Source organism: Pseudophryne corroboree, chromosome 3 (genome assembly GCF_028390025.1).
Source record: "Pseudophryne corroboree isolate aPseCor3 chromosome 3, aPseCor3.hap2, whole genome shotgun sequence".
Classification (NCBI taxonomy): Eukaryota; Metazoa; Chordata; class Amphibia; order Anura; family Myobatrachidae; genus Pseudophryne; species Pseudophryne corroboree.
In genome coordinates, this window is record NC_086446.1 from 79,461,910 (window position 1) to 79,479,797 (window position 17,888).

Consider the following 17,888-nt stretch of genomic DNA (forward strand, 5'->3'; position numbering starts at 1 on the left):
AATCCCACCTCCCGCTATCTTTTGCAGAAGCGAAGGATAAATATGGCTTACACCCTTGACAAGAGTTTTCTTACTTCCAGGCAGTCCACTATCTTAAAACTGTTTTGCCCAAATTGACAGATTATGACTTTCTTGATCCCCTTACCACACTTCTCCACTCTGGTTTCTACTCCATCTCGACTATTTATGCAGGTATCCCCATAGAAATTGACCCAGACATGGATCTTCCGGAACTGTCCCAATGGTCCTCCCATATTCCATCAGTCACCCCTGACTCCCTCTTAAACTTATTCTAGCTAGCTCATACCAAGAAATGGCCTATAAAATGCTTCATAGAGCTTATATCTCACCTAAACGCCCTATCCGTTTGATAGATAGACAGTGTCTAGTTAGACAGTCAATAGATAGACACCATATATTAGACAGACATTAGGTCGACAGGGTCAAAAGGTCGACATGGAAAAGGTCGACATGGAAAAGGTCGACAGGTCAGAAGGTCGACATGGTCAAAAGGTCGACATGAAAATGGTCGAAATAAAAAAGATAGACAAATGTTTTTTTTAATGTAACATGTTTTTGTACTATTTCATACTTTCTCTATCCATGTCGGCATAGAGTTGGTTATAAACCTTGTGGCGAGCGCAGCGAACCACCGTGCCCGAAGCGTGGCGAGCGTATGCCTTTCTACAATTGGGGGTCCCAGATGACAAAACTATCCACACAAACCACAAAAATGCAAAAAACATGGTGTCTACCTTTTTCATGTCGACCATTTTCATGTTGACCTTTTGACCCTGTCGACCTTTTGACCCTGTCGACCTAATGTCTGTCTAACATATGGTGTCTATCTATTGACTGTCTAACTAGACACTATCTATCTTTCATACCGGAACCACCTAAACGCCGGCATTTAATGGGCATCTCGGAAGAAGCGAGATGTACTAAATGTTTAACAGATGGGGCAGATCTTCTGCATTATTTTTGGAATTGTGGTTCGGTAAAAAAGTTTTGGCATGAGGTACATCGATATGGCACTGCGACCCTCGGCATATCTTTCCATTGCACTATGTCCTGGGCACTGTTTGGCTATTTGGCGGACCAGACGGACATCCCTCGATCCAATAAAAAACTTCTTGTGATATTGTCAGCAGCTAGTAGGAAAGCAATTCTACAATAGTGGATTCATAACTCTACTCCCACTCTCTCAATGGCAACATCTAGATTTTTTTTTAATTTACCATGGACTGGCTGGAGGCATCTATCCATAAGGAAAAACTCACTCCAAATCTATTCCAGTGTTGGGATAACTACATTCAGACACTTACCGTAAACACTAAACAGGCAATTCAAAATTGCTTCCAGTCTACTTCATGGTATCTACTTCACACTATAGACCATCCAAACCCCTTGGGCCTCTGATTACTATACCTTCTCATCTCTTCTCTAGTTTTCTCTCTGCTTCTTTCAATGTTCTGTTGTATACCGGGCTGCTTGGGAGATTGATCTCCTGGATTTGGATTCTATTCTCCGCTATTGTTACACATACGTTCTTCTTATTGGAATGTTTAAATGTTTTATTTGTGGAAAATTTTGAAAATGTGTCTTGATTTCTCCTTGTTCTATTGTGAGATTGAATATTCTATATCCTACTGTCCTCTGGCAGGACAACCCTATGTTCACACTGTTATACCTTACTATTTCAATATTCTTTGTCTCGAATTGCTATATTTTCATTTTTGTAATGTGAGAAATCGAAATAAAAATATTTTGAAAAAAGAAGAAGAAAATGACGGGCACAGGTTGGCTCCTCTTTTGTATGCCATCATACATCGTGTAGGGCACTACATCGACATTGGCCAATTGTGACCTCAGATTCGGATTTACCGTTTTCAAACACTGGGGTACCAATGATGGCATACCGAAGAGGAGCCAACCTGAAACAGTTACTAATGCCGAAGCTCAGGCGGCTAGGACACCTATTTCTACATTGATGCAAGCGAAACCTGGGAGTTTCTCGTGTGGGAGCTGCACAACCTGTCGCTCCATAATTGTTGGGTCAACATTCAATCACCCACATACTGGGAGAAAGATCAGTATTAGATATCATCTGCACTGTAGACTGGACTTTGTGATATATATCTTGAAATGTCCTTGTGGACTGTGTTATGTAGGGCTTACTACACTGATGTTCCGTCACCGAATGGCCAACCACAGGTCATAGATCCATACAGCATTATTGACTGGACATACTGATAAGCCCGTTGCCCGTCATTTCCTAACAGCTAAGCATCAAGTATCCAGTCTGAAATGCAAACTGATCGACTGGATACCACCTAGGCAGATGGGAGGGGGTCGAATACAGGCCCTCAAACAACATGAAAGCTTCTGGATCCACCAACTTGATACAGTGGCCCCAAGAGGCTTAAATGAGGCAAATCCACTGAACATGTTACTTTCTATAGGGTGAACTACATTAGCAACAATTGAAGATGTAGTCTTATGAATAAATATTCCTTGTTCTTTAGGTATTTAAGATTACCTACCTTGTTCTAGGGGTATAGTGTGGGACAGACTAATATCTTTCAGCCCAGTTATATACTCAGATTGTCTTGAAACTCTAGGTGTTTGGTCAGTCACTCTTGGTGGATTGACCACATTTTATCGTTTTTTGTAGTTTGTATGTTGTGTTTATGTATTTGTGTTATTAGTGTATGTCTTAAATGAGATTGTAACCATACTATGTGCTGATTCACAGGTCCCTAGTGATTAGTTTCCCCCACTATCCTTAATTTTTACACTACTATATTGGAAGACCTTTTTGGGTCCATTTAAGCGAGAGGTGCAGTGGCATGACACTCTGGCTCTGTTATTGATAAGTATGAAATTTTTAGTGACAGGAATTGTATAACTTTATTTAGAGTATTGGAGCACAAATCACAGTCACCATATGATAGTTGTTATTGTATAGTCAGATGCCACTAGTACCCAAAAGTATGAACTGTATGGACTTCCGACCTGGGGGTCACCAGGCATACTGTATGTCTTTCTGGCTTGTGCTATATAGAGAGATGGGTGAAGTTGCATTCACGTTTTTGTTCAGAGAACTCATTTAACATTTTATACCACCCTGCGGGGTGTGTTTTGTTTACATTTTACACCATCTGGCTCGCACGGACAGTTGTCCGGAGGCTGAGATGGAACGCATGATGACCTTCTATTCTATTCCGTGAACCGCATGGACCCCTCGGCAATTACATCATATCCTGTCCCCTGAACCGCACGGACTACCGTCTGGTGGCTCGATGTCAGGAATCTGCATTCTCCATCGCATCACTTACTGTGAAACTACAATTTCCAGCAGTTCAGTGCAGTTCCAGTTTTCAGTCTACTGCAGCCTGGAGTACACAGTGCTTCTAGTTAACAGCATTTAATCCCAGTGCACTACTGAGCCCAGCCAGCAATCAGCAGAGCATTGCAGATTTACTCTCCTGATGAATCATTAGCTTCAGCTAACTCACAGCTGATCTGAACACCCAATCCAGCGGGGTGTGTTCTCACAGAGATGCAACATCCAATCATCACAGACCAAGGGGTATAAACTCCAGTCCCTAGCTCAGTCTCATCGCCTTGGACAACGCGTCTCATCCTTTGAACAGGTGTCTCCTGTCTTCAGTCCTCTGTCTGCAGAGATTCCACAGTGTATTGGACCTGTGGAACTACAGCTTCCAGCAGTTCCATTCCAGTTCCGTTTCCAGTTCCAGTCTGCAATCCCCTGTTTCTAGCGATCTCCTATTTCTGGCATTTCCAAGTTGTTTCCCTGTTCCAGTATTCCTGTGGAACTACAAGTACCAGCATCCATTCCAGCTTTCCTACGAGTCACAATCAGTGTACAAGTTCTCCTGGTTCCTGTGTTCCTGTTTCCAGTGGTTTCCTTGTTGTTATTCTTCAGTCTTCAGTTTGCTATGAACTCCAGCCACAGTTTGCCACAACAACTTGCAGTAAGAGACTTTCTTCAGGTATTCTTCCATTACTCCGCCTGTGCACCTGATTCTAGCATTGGCCCTCATTTCGATTTGTTCGCTCGCTAGCTGCTTTTCTCAGCAGTACACTCGCTATGCCGCCGCCCTCTGGGAGTTTATCTTAGCTTAGCAGAATTGCGAACGAAGTATTGGCAATATTGCGAAAAGATTTTTCTGTGCAGTTTCTGAGTAGCTCGAGACTTACTCTTCCAGTGCGATCAGTTCAGTGCTTTTCGTTCCTGGTTTGACGTCACAAACACACCCAGCGTTCGCCCAGACACTCCCCCGTTTCTTCAGACACTCCCGCGTTTTTCCCAGAAACGGCAACGTTTTTTCACACACTCCCATAAAACGGCCAGTTTCCGCCCAGAAACACCCACTTCCTGTCAATCACACTCCGATCACCAGAACGAAGAAAAATCCTCGTTGTGCCGTGAGTAAAATACCAAACTTCTTAGCAAATTTACTTTGGCACAGTCGCAGTGCGAACATTGCGCATGCGCAATTAGCGTTAAATCGCTGCGATGCGAAGAAAATTACAGAGCGAACAACTCGGAATGAGGGCCATTGTGCATTGCATTCAGCACTTAACAACTTGCTGTGTTAGAACTGTCTCCTGCTAGGGCCTTGCTTGGCTTAAAGACGTATGCTTCTACAGAGACTGTGTGCTTTGATTGCTATTTGTTATATATCGGAGTTTCGTTTGCTGCATCTGATTTCATTATTGCCTTCTCATTTATATCAAGTTTCAAGTTCATCTTCATTGCTCATTTGTTACCAGTGACTTTTGAAATATTCATTTATCGGATTAAGTTATTATTCATTGTTCCTGTCATCCGTTATCCCTGTGTGATAATAAATACCAAGTGCACATGTGCGGAGCTTTTCGCCAGTCTCCCCGTTTCCTCTATCACTCCTACACTGACCCATTAGTGCCCCCTCCGGGGACAGACAAAGTTACAGAATCCTGACACTCGGGACTAGAGTCTATTACTTTCTAGGTGTCACTGGCTGGCCATGAAGGATGAATTGAGGCAGGCGTAGATGGGGTAATAGATCCCCAAGCAGGTTGGTCGGCTGAAATGTAACGCATGATGACGTCATATTCTATCCCGTGAACTGCATGGACACCCTGGCGATGACATCATATCCTGTCCCGTGAACCGCACGGACTTCCGGCCAAAGGCTCAGGACCTGAGTCTACTACTTTCTAGTAGGTATTGGCTGTATACAGTGGCGGTTCTTGCCACGGGCAAGCAGTACTTTTGCCCGGGGCGCTACCTTCCGGAGGGCGCTGGCGCCATCCAGAGGGCGCCGCACCAGGGCAAGATCCGCCACTGTGCCCCCCGCAGAGGCCTGCTGTGCCCCCCCGCTTTGAAGGGAACCAAACACTTAGCGTCTAGTTTCCCTTCATTGAGAGGACTTTAGTTGTGCGGTGCGCGATGACGTCATCGCGCACCGCACAGCAAAGGTCCTCTCCATGAAAGTAAACTAGACGCTACGGTCTAGTTTCACTTAATGTAGAGGACCTTTGCTGTGCGATGCGCGATGACGTCATCGCGCACCGCACAGCATAGTGGCACAGACACTAGGGGTCATAATTGACCTCTAGTGTCTATGCTGTTCTATGGGAGAGACGTAATAACGTCTCTCCCATAGATCGAAGAGAGGAGAAGAGCGGCGCCGCCGGCGGATGGGGGTCTGCAGCGGTCTGGATCAGGAACGGGGATGGTAAGTATCCTTTTTTTATTTATTTTTTTCTTTCAGCGCCGTGACCACGCCCCCATTCGAAGCCACGCCCCCATATTTTGCCCGGGGCGCCACAAGACTAAGAACTGGCCCTGGCTGTATATGAAAGATGAATGGAGGCAGGCGCTGATGGGGTAATAGACCCCTGAGCAGGTTGGTCGGCTGAGAGCCGTGATTAGAGGTTTCTGAGCACCAGTGCCGTAACTAGACATTTTGGCGCTGTGTGCAAGAAATGGCATCGGCGTCCCCTTCATGTAAAATAGGGCAGTGTGCACCGTGAAAAATATAGGGGCGTGGCTTCATGGAGAAGGGGTGTGGCCACAAAATAATACTAATTCATATTACGGTGCATAGTAGTCTCCATTATTCAAATTACGCCGCACAGTAGCGCCACTACACCAGGTAGAGCCCCTTTTACACATTACGGCAGACAGTCCCCATTTTTATACATTACGGCAGACAGTCCCCATTTTTATACATTACGGCAGACAACGTCCCCTTTTTACACATTACGGCAGACAGCGTCCCCCTTTTTACACATTATGGCAGGCAGAGCACCTTACAGCCCCCCTACCCTTAGATTCAGTGGCGGAACTAGCGAGCGGTGGGCCCAGGTGCGACAAAATGCTTTGGGCCCCCCCCATCCCATCCAAGTTCACCCCCACACCCTTGGAGAGGATCTGGTGAGGGGGACCTACTCAGGGCCAGAGAAATGGATACCTAGCAACAGTGCCGTAACTAGACATTTTAGCACTGTGTGCAAGAAACGGCATCGGAGCCCCACCCCTGCATGCAAAACAGGGGCAGTGCGCGCCATAGGCGCGCGCAGGAAAACATAGTGGCGTGGCTTCGTGGGGAAGGGGTATGGCCACAAAATAATACCAATTCATAAAACGGTGCACAGTAGTCTCCATTATTCAAATTACGCCGCACAGTAGCACCACTACACCAGGTAGAGACACTTTTACACCTTACGGCGGACAGATTCCTCTTTTTACACATTACAGCAGACAGCGTCCCCTTTTTACACATTACGGCAGACAGCATCCCCTTTTTACACATTACGGCAGACAGCATCCCCTTTTTACACATAGCGGCAGACAGCGTACCCTTGTTACACATAACGGCAGACAGCGTACCCTTGTTACACATAACGGCAGACAGCGTACACATTTTACACATAACGGCCGACAGCGTGCCCTTTTTACACATAACGGCAGACAGCATCCCCTTTTTACACATTACGGCAGACAGCGTCCCCCTTTTTTTTATTTTTATTTTTTTTGTGTGTTTTTATACACATGTGATGCAACACAATTGAAACACATAATTCCTACCAGGGGGTTGCTGCAGACAGCAATAAAAGCAAATGCAGACTCACCATGCACATAGGGAAATTAGGGAATGAACAGCAGCAGCTCAAGCTCCTCTCTCTCCCTCTCTCTCTCTCTCCCAGTCCCTCCCATTATGACAGTGGGCGCCGGGGACGGCCATGAGATCTTGGCGTGATGCTTGTCAGATCCCCGGCGCCCTAATACAGAGAGAGAGAGAGAGGAAGCCGAGGGAGGGGCGGAATATAAACAGCAAGGGGGAGGAGCTGAGTTAGCTGCCCCTCCTCGCTTTCCTGATTGACATCATGATCTTGCAGTGTGGAGGAGAAGGCGCTGGAGAGAGCATTCCCTCCAGCAGCAGCAGCCAGTCACAGTGAGTGTCGAGTGAGACCTGTTTGTGTATGAGGGAGGGACGGACCCTCCTCCCTCTTCGGCCGGGACCCCTCCTGCTCCTTCCCCTTCAGCCGGGCTGCCGCTGAGTGTGTTACAGAGGCGGCAGCGTGTCTGGTGCTGCGGCTTCTGCCCGTAGTGCCCTGATCTGTTCGTTACGACGGGCGGGCGGCGGGACGCAGACCCGATGGGAGCGCTGGTGCCTGGTGTGCGGCATTATACAATGAGTCATTGTGACTCATTGTAATGCCGGCGGCTGTGGGCCCTTGAGTGCGGCGGGGCCCCAGTGCAATGCACTGCCTGCCCTGCCAGTAGTTCCGCCCCTGCTTAGACTGTAATGTAATGTAGTGTAGTGTGTGGGTAGCCACTTACATGATTTCTCCTTCCTGTGGCTGTGCTGCTGCTGGCTCCTGACCCAGCACTCCCTCTACACACTGCACTGCAGGCCAAGAGAGGGGGCATGCCGCGGGAGCACTGTACACGGGGGCCGATGGAGGGGGGCAATGGGAGCACAGTACACAGGGGGCCAAGAGAAGGGGCGGGCCGCGGGAGCGCAGTAGACAGGGGCGGGCAGTGGGAGCGCCGCACACGGGGGATTTACTGATAGCCAGCGCTGCCGCTGACTGGATGAAGCAGAGGCTTTCACTGGTTAGAGCTTGTCTGCAGGCACCAATTGCTGGAAGAACACAAGGGGGAGGGGGATCGTGAGGTGCGGCTGTCAGCATGGGGAATATGCGCTGTAACTAGGTGTGCGCTGTGGGCAATACCCCTTCTGCACACACGTAGTTACGGCGCTGCTGAGCACTTATATAGCCACTCCCGGCCACGGGGCTTACTTCCGGCCGGCAGAGCATAAATAGTTTGGCACCTGGACTGAGTGGCATGTAGCCACAAGCAGGAAGCGTTATTGGAAGATGTGAGTACTATGGCCCTCATTCCGAGTTGTTCGCTCGCTAGCCGCTTTTCGCAGCAGTGCACACGCCAAGCCGCCGCCCTCTGGGAGTGCATCTTAGCTTTGCAGATTAGCAAATGAAAGATTCGCAAAATAGCGAATAGAATAGCAATCAGAAATTTCTTTGCAGTTTCCGAGTAGCTCGATACTTCTCTGCCACTGCGATCAGTTCAGTCCTTTTCGTTCCTGGTTTGACATCACAAACGCACCCAGCGTTCGTCCAGACACTCCCCCGTTTCTCCAGTCACTCCCGCGTTTTTCCCAGAAACGGCAGCGTTTTTTCACACACTCCCATAAAACGGCCAGTTTCCTCCCAGAAACACCCACTTCCTGTCAATCACACTACGATCACCAGAACGAAGAAAAATCTTCGCTAAGTCGTGAGTAAAATACCAAACTTCATTGCAAATTTAGTTGGCGCAGCCGCGGTGCGAATATTGCGCATGCAGAGTTTGCGGAAAATCGCTGCGAAGAAAATTAACGAATGAACAACTCGGAATGAGGGTCTTTAAGCGGTGTGCTGGTTTAATTACTTGTTTTTGCTGGATGTTATTTATACATAGGCTCATATTTCTGTTTTCGAATGCTCAGACATATTCTTTGGTGCTAGCGGCTGCATCTTTACTGCGTTGGAACTACACCAGGTAATAGCTGGTGATGGTGATTGTTTGGTATGTGCTATTTTGATCCTAGATTGGTGGGACATACCTAGTTGTATGTTATTGTTTTGTGATATTTTATAGAGCCCTTGATGAGTATGATAAATTGCACGCCATGTGCAGTGAGACTGTTCTTTTGCGGACCACATGATACATAGGTATTTAAGTACATTTATCTGTTTGGTTGGTGATTACATGACTCTATTAGGATTCATCCCTTCTTTTCTGTGGTGGTTGTCCTATGAATAGAGGGGCACTTTTCATAAAGGAACCTGTCAGGCATGTGTTCGTAACTGTAAATTTTGTCTGTTATAGATGTATTGCATACATGTATCTTTGAAACCATTGAAGTATTAGTCTGATGAATCACCTGTCTTGAGAAAGGTCTGTCAACAGACCGAAACGTCGACATATAAAGGTTGCTGGTGATTATTAAGAAGAATCTTTAGCTAAATGGATTTTTGGAACTGACATATTCGAGAGTGCACCTTCCACTTTTGTGGATTAATTTGCGATTATATATATATTGTGACAAGAACACTGGGATAGTGTTTGAGGGCAGGTATATTTGTCCCAGGTTCTTGTCTTACATGTTTTAGAAAATGTTAACTTCTAGGAAAAATGCTTTTTGTTTTGTCTGAACCTTTAAAGTTTGCTGTAAAAGCTGGGTAAAGGCTCTGAGAGAGAGATAAGGCGAGTTCTAGACATTGGGCCCAGTTCGGGTCTTTGGCCTCACAGAGGGCTAATCAGGGTTTCAGCTGTGTAAGAGTGTTATAGGGCTTCTAACCTGATTAGTAAGAGCAGACTGCCTGGGAAGGCTGCAGGATCTGTGTGTGAGAGACACGCTTTCTGATGCAAGTGAGCTATACAGTATGTACTGAAGAACTCTGTGTTTTGTTTAGTGACAGTTAGGAATATCTTATGTTTAGTTAGTGCCGGACAGGCAAGGTATTTTTATTTTGGGGTTTGTTTTATTTTCTGTTTCAATAAAACTGTCCGGGGTCAGTTGTACCAGAAACTGGACTTGTGTTATTCCTCAGCTGCTGCGTGCTGCCATATTCCCCAGGAAGAGGCGCCTTGCACCCCTACAGTGTTACAACTTGGTGGAGAATGCGAGCAACTCCGTTCTGCGCATAAGTGAATGCAGCTGCTTTGTGAGGCCTGCAGAAAACAGTGGTTTATGCAGATACAGCCCAGTGGGAAGTTACTAAGACTCACCCCTGAGGGTTTGATATATGTCCTGGGTGAAAGCAGCTACAAAGCCGCCTGGAAAATCTGTCGACATGGAGGATCTGCTTAAAGCCTTGCTGCAAGCTACAGCGGCTCAGCAGGAGGCCAACAGTCAGCAGCAGGTGGCTATGGAGGAAAATAGGAGACAGCAGCAGGTGGCAATGGAGGAAAATAGGAGACAGCAGCAGGTGGCTATTGACGAACTTTACAGGCAACAGCGTCAGGATAGAGAGGCCTTAGCAGAAGTGGTGCAGAGCCTTGCAGCCCGGATTGGAGATATGGCCGTCAGTGCTCCGACCAGCTCTAGTTCTATACGGGCCAGTCACTTCCTGCAGAAAATGACAGAGGCTGATGATGTGGAGGCCTACTTGACCACGTTTGAAAGGACTGCAGAGCGTGAGAACTGGCCAAAAGCACAGTGGGCCAGTCTGCTGGCACCTTTTCTGTCAGGTGAGCCCCAAAAAGCTTACTTTGATTTAAGCCCTGCTGAGGCTCGGGACTATGATAAACTAAAGACTGAGATCCTGACCCGCCTGGGAGTCACGCTGTCAGTACGAGCACAACGGGTGCACCGTTGGGTGTACGCCATGGAGAAGCCTCCGCGCTCTCAGATGCACGACCTTATTCAGCTAACAAAAAATGGCTACAGCCAGAGACATTAACTGGTCCCCAGATGGTTGAAAGAGTCGTCATTTTGCCCATGGTCCTGCGCAAGTGGGTGAGCCATGGAAACCCGGGTACTGCTGACCAATTAGTGGACATGGTAGAGCGGTATTTGGCAGCAGAGGAACTACTGATGACCACCCAGCAACCCATAGATCCTCGACAGCGCCCTTCAGTAAAGACTGGTAAGACTGTTCCGTGGGAAAACGTTGCTGGGCGGCTAAGAGAACGCAAGGCTGGAGAGACTGTAAACACTGGCCCTGGAGACAGGCCAATGGGGCTAGAACGGTCTATGTTGCCCAAACGGGTTGATAATCGTGTGGTTAAATGTTTTAGATGTGGTATGCCAGGTCATGTTATTGCCAATTGCCCAGTCATGCAAGAACCCATGCAATGTGATGCTGCCTTTGAATGTCGCAGAATGTCTTTCTTTGCTAGGTTAGCCTGTACTGTGGTACCTTCACCTGTGCTGGAAAAACAAATGTGTGATGTGTTCTTAGAGGGTAACCGGGTAGAGGCCTTGCTAGATTCAGGAAGTTTAGTTACCCTCGTGAAAGCTGGGTTAGTGAACCCCTTAAAGGTCCAGCAAATACCTATTGGGGTAACTTGCATACATGGGGATACCCAGTATTATGTCACTGCTGAAGTGAATATAGAAACTTGTTGTGGGTCAGCAATGGTTAAAGTAGGACTGGTCCCCACCTTGGTGCATAAGGCCATAATAGGGAGGGATTTTCCTCATTTTTGGAAACTGTGGGAATCACGTTTATCAACAGATGTGAGAAGTGAAGAGCCAGTTGATAATGCCGGTGATTGTATGGATGTACGTGTGTCTTCGGCACTTACTGACCCTTTGCCTTTTGCCAGTTTGGCTGGGGAAGTGACAGATGGGGAGTCCAGTGAGGACCCTCTTGCTGGGAACAGAGACATAGTGGTTGGAAACGAAAGCGTGCCTGACCTGGAGGTAAAAAAGGATCTGTTTGCATCTGAACAGTTAAAGGATCCTACCTTGATAAAGGCTAGAGAGAATGTTAAGATTGTTAATGGGGAGCCTGTGGTACCAGGTGACAGGGTTACGTATCCCCACATGGCCATCTGTAATGAGCTCTTGTACCACATTGTCAAAAAGGGTGAGGATGTGGTAGAACAGCTGGTAGTACCCCAGCCTTATCGGAGAACGGTACTAGATTTAGCTCATAGTCACGTTACAGCAGGACATTTAGGGGCAGAAAAAACCACTGAAAGAGTTTTACAAAGGTTCTTTTGGCCAGGGGTTTATAAAGAAGTGTCTGAATATTGTTCTTCCTGTCCTGAATGCCAGTATCATGCCCCTAGACCCCATTTCAGGAGCCCACTAGTTCCCATGCCTATTATAGAGGTCCCGTTTGACAGAATAGCCATGGATCTCGTGGGGCCCTTGTTAAAGTCCGCTCGGGGCCATCAGTATATCCTGGTAATAATGGACTATGCCACTCGATATCCTGAGGCTGTCCCTTTACGCACTATCACAACCAAGGCGATAGCTAGGGAGCTGGTGCAGGTTTTTAGTAGAGTGGGAATACCAAAAGAAATTTTGACTGACCAAGGTACTCCATTTATGTCAAAGGTCATGAAAGAATTGTGCAAATTATTTAAGGTCACTCACCTCCGGACGTCCATTTACCATCCCCAAACTGATGGGTTGGTGGAAAGGTTTAATAAAACATTAAAAAGTATGTTAAAAAAGGTGGTTGATAAAGATGGAAAAAATTGGGATTGTTTGTTGCCCTACTTGTTAATGGCCATCAGAGAAGTTCCTCAGTCCTCTACGGGGTTTTCTCCATTTGATTTGTTGTATGGTAGACACCCCAGAGGGCAGTTGGACGTTGCCAAAGAGACGTGGGAAGGACAGCCCACTCCTTATAGAAGCGTTATTGAACATGTATCACAAATGCAGGATAGGATTGCAGCCGTGGTACCTATTGTCAGAGAGCACATGGAACAGGCCCAAAGTGCTCAACAGAGGGTATACAACCGGAGTGCCAAGATACGGGAATTTGCTCCTGGAGATAGAGTTCTTGTTTTGGTACCCACTGTGGAAAGCAAGTTCCTAGCTAAATGGCAGGGTCCGTTTGAGATTAGGGAAAAAGTGAATGAGGTTAATTACAAAGTATACCAGCCGGGAAAGAGAAAACCTGAACAAATTTATCATGTTAACGTAATCAAACCCTGGAAAGATAGGTTGTCTCTGTCAGCGGAGCCTTGCCCTTCGGTGTCTTCACCTCGGTTGCTTCCCGCAGTGAAGGTGTCAGAGACATTATCAGCTGGTCAGAAAAATCAGGTTAAAGAGTTTCTCGTCCAAAATAGGGAAATATTTTCAGAGCTGCCTGGCCGAACGACCATAATAAAACATGACATTGTCACAGAACCAGGGGTCAGGGTCCACTTAAAGCCATATAGGATTCCGGAAGCTCAGCGAGAAGCTGTTTCTAAAGAAGTTAAAACCATGTTAGAACTTGGAGTCATAGAGGAGTCTAACAGTGAGTGGTCCAGTCCCATAGTTCTCATCCCGAATCCCGACGGTAGCATACGCTTCTGTAATGACTTTCGTAAGTTAAATGAGGTGTCCAAGTTTGACGCATACCCCATGCCCCGTGTGGACGAGCTTATAGAAAGGCTGGGAACAGCCAGGTTTCTCACCACGTTGGACCTGACCAAAGGTTACTGGCAAATACCTTTATCTGATGGCGCAAAAGAAAAAACAGCCTTTTCGGTTCCGGAGGGGCTGTACCAGTACAAGATGTTACCCTTTGGGTTGCATGGGGCTCCAGCAACCTTTCAACGGGCGATGGATAAAATTTTGAGGCCCCATAGAAATTATGCAGCTGCCTATTTGGATGATGTAGTAATTCACAGTACAGACTGGGGGTCCCATTTGGTTAAAGTACAAGCAGTACTGGACTCAATCAGAGAGGCAGGGTTAACTGCTAACCCAAAGAAGTGCTGCCTCGCAATGGAGGTGGTCAAATACTTGGGCTTCACCATAGGCAGAGGTCTGATTAGGCCCCAATTGAATAAAATTGATGCTATTCAAAACTGGCCTTGTCCAGTGAATAAAAAACAGGTAAGGGCTTTTTTGGGAATAACTGGGTACTATAGACGGTTTATTCCCAATTTTGCGACCACGGCGGTGCCGTTGTCAGACCTTACCAAAGGGAAGCAGTCAAATATGGTGAAATGGAACCCTGATGCAGAAAAAGCGTTCCAAGCGTTAAAAGTGGCTTTGTGTTCACAACCAGTATTGATAACACTGGATTTTTCAAAAGAATTTGTGGTACAGACAGATGCCTCAGAGGTAGGGATAGGGGCTGTGCTGTCCCAAACCAGAGATGGGGATGAACACCCTATCATTTATTTGAGTAGGAAACTCAATGAGCATGAAAAAAGGTATGCCATTGTGGAAAAGGAGGCTTTGGCCATTAAGTGGGCACTAGATACCTTGAGATATTGCCTCTTGGGTAGACAATTCAGACTAGTGACAGACCATGCCCCTTTAAAATGGATGTATGTAAATAGAGGCAAGAATGCTCGTGTAACTAGATGGTTTCTAGCGTTGCAGGACTTTAAGTTTACTGTCGAACATAGACCGGGAACACAATTGGCCAACGCAGATGCATTGTCTCGCATCTTCTGTTTGGAGGCTACAAGTGTTCCGGCCCCTAGGTCGAAACAGGGGAGGGGGATATGTGACAAGAACACTGGGATAGTGTTTGAGGGCAGGTATATTTGTCCCAGGTTCTTGTCTTACATGTTTTAGAAAATGTTAACTTCTAGGAAAAATGCTTTTTGTTTTGTCTGAACCTTTTCAGTTTGCTGTAAAAGCTGGGTAAAGGCTCTGAGAGAGAGATAAGGCGAGTTCTAGACATTGGGCCCAGTTCGGGTCTTTGGCCTCACAGAGGGCTAATCAGGGTTTCAGCTGTGTAAGAGTGTTATAGGGCTTCTAACCTGATTAGTAAGAGCAGACTGCCTGGGAAGGCTGCAGGATCTGTGTGTGAGAGACACGCTTTCTGATGCAAGTGAGCTATACAGTATGTACTGAAGAACTCTGTGTTTTGTTTAGTGACAGTTAGGAATATCTTATGTTTAGTTAGTGCCGGACAGGCAAGGTATTTTTATTTTGGGGTTTGTTTTATTTTCTGTTTCAATAAAACTGGCCGGGGTCAGTTGTACCAGAAACTGGACTTGTGTTATTCCTCAGCTGCTGCGTGCTGCCATATTCCCCAGGAAGAGGCGCCTTGCACCCCTACAGTGTTACAACTTATATATATATATATATATATATATATATATATAATCTCACAGAGCTGTCCTAGACTGGAGGTATATATCAGAATACTCGTACAATATATTCTGCAACAGGTACACTTGTTCTCAGTCAGGGAGTGAGGGTGAGTGGAAGGCAGCTCCAGGACGGGAAAATCTGCTCAGAGATGGCGCACTGGGGTGGGGGAGGGGCTACAAGTCAAGTGCCGGCTCCCCTATGCTGGTCTTCACCGCCTGGTACTACAGAGTATTATTAAACTGGGTGTTAGTACACCCGACCTGCACTCCTATGCCCTGGCAGATATAGTTGGGTCCCTGTGCGTAACAGTGTCCACACCAGCGTTGCAGTCTGTCTCCCTAGACTGCGATCGGAACGCGATTTAGTGGCGGGTCCCGCCTGGGGGGAGCCGTGGGAGTATGCAACGCCACTTGGGAGGTGACGGAGCCGCAGCTCAGAATGTCACTCTGACATTTAAGTGCTGCGGCCCTTGAAGTCGTCTTAGAAAGCTTTTTTCTAGGGCTGCCCAGTGCAGCCCCCCTGTTGACTAGCCTGCTCTGCAGGCACCAACTCGAATCTGAGCTCACAGTGCCTGGAGGCGGGGTTATAGAGGAGGCCCCAGTGCATCCTGGGACAGCCTAAAGCTTTAGCCTGTTGGTGATTGGATCAAGATCCATCTCTACACCCAGATGTATTCCCTGTGGAACACAGATGTATTCCCTGTGGAACACAGTGTACCCTACTGCAGAAAGGCAAGCGTCTCCCATCAGTGTTCGTCTCCAAATACCTTATTTGAGTGCAATGCAAAACATTTGTTATTAAGAGAAGAAAACTTGTACATGAAAAAAAAATGGTTATAACTTAATAAATAAAACAGTAAAAAAATATATTCACAGATGATATAATAGAAAATGACAGTAACTAATGTTTATGTGACTTTGCACTGTGTGGTCTATGTACTGAGAGAATAGAAATATAGGCCCTCATTCCGAGTTGATCGGTCGCAAGGCGAATTTAGCAGAGTTACACACGCTAAGCCGCCGCCTACTGGGAGTGAATCTTAGCTTCTTAAAATTGCGACCGATGTATTCGCAATATTGCGATTACTAACTACTTAGCAGTTTCAGAGTAGCTTCAGACTTACTCTGCCTGTGCGATCAGTTCAGTGCTTGTCGTTCCTGTTTGACGTCACAAACACACCCAGCGTTCGCCCAGGCACTCCCACCGTTTCTCCGGCCACTCCTGCGTTTTTTCCGGAAACGGTAGCGTTTTCAGCCACACGCCCCTGAAACGCCGTGTTTCCGCCCAGTAACACCCATTTCCTGTCAATCACATTACGATCGCCGGAGCGATGAAAAAGCCGTGAGTAAAATTACTTTCTACATAGCAAAGTTACTTGGCGCAGTCGCAGTGCGAACATTGCGCATGCGTACTAAGCGGATTTTCATTGCGATGCGATGAAAAATACCGAGCGAACAACTCGGAATGAGGGCCATAATTAGTAGAACAAGTAAAATTATGTAAGATCTTACATAAGATCCTGCAGGACACAGGCCGGGTGTCTCAGTCCCTCACACAGACGTGTTATTCCAGAGTCCTCCAGAGCATTCACTGACAGGCCCAGTTTGGTCAGAGAGCGGTGTGTGGTAATAACAGAGTGGAGATCATCACAGCAGGAGGAGGTCAGATAACAGCTCTGTAACCTGATGAGAGAAGAGGGATCTGCATTAGGTCATTTCGTATAATTTTCCAGCCTCACACTCATAGGCGTGCGCACAGGGGGTGCCCGGAGCGCACAGGCACCCCCTAATGTTTGGCACCCCCCACATGTCACGCCTGCAGCAGTGATCGCTGGTGGCCGCACTGAAATAGGAACCTCCTTCCGGCTCCGATGTGACGGCGCCCGCTCGCTCGCCTGCACTCTCTTGGATGCCGAACCTGCTGCTGATTCCTGTACCCCGCCTTCGCATGCTGCACCCGTCGCTTGGTCAGTACGGACTGATATTACTTTAGTGACATACTGTGAATTTGGCTCATACCATGTGGCGTAATGTGAATTTGGCTCATACTGTGTGGGGTAATGTGAATTTGGCTCATACTGTGTGGCGTAATGTGAATTTGGCTCATACCGTGTGGCGTAATGTGAATTTGGCTCATACCGTGTGGCGTAATGTGAATTTGGCTCATACTGTGTGGCGTAATATGAATTTGGCTCATACCGTGTGGTGTAATGCGAATTTGTCTCATACAGTGTGGCGTTATGTGAATTTGGCTCATACCGTGTGGGATAATGTGAGTTTGGCTCATACTGTGTAGCGTAATATGAATTTGGCTCAACCCGTGTGGTGTAATGTGACATGTCCTGAGCGGTGCTAGACGCGCCCAAAAGGCGGCTCTATACACCACCCACCGGCGGTGCACAACAGTAGGTCTATAGAGAATGGTATCAATTTTTGCAGACGATACCAAATTGTGTAAGGTTATAAATATGGAGAGGGATGCAGAGTTTCTTCAGAACTACTTAGTTAAACTGGACGCATGGACAGCAAAATGGAGAATGAGATTCAATACAGACAAGTGTAAGTTAATGCACTG

At 46.9% G+C, this 17,888-nt stretch overlaps 1 protein-coding gene across 4 annotated transcripts in view; it reads right to left on the minus strand.

Moving 5' to 3' along the window:
- The window catches only part of LOC135054806 (NACHT, LRR and PYD domains-containing protein 12-like), a 613,159-nt gene that overhangs the window by 217,187 nt on the left and 378,084 nt on the right, over window positions 1–17,888 (minus strand). For all 4 annotated transcript variants that reach the window (XM_063958163.1, XM_063958164.1, XM_063958165.1 and 1 more), the window contains one exon: window positions 16,826–16,996. In XM_063958163.1, coding sequence (XP_063814233.1) covers window positions 16,826–16,996 — 171 coding nt within the window. The remainder of the gene's footprint in view (window positions 1–16,825; window positions 16,997–17,888) is intronic.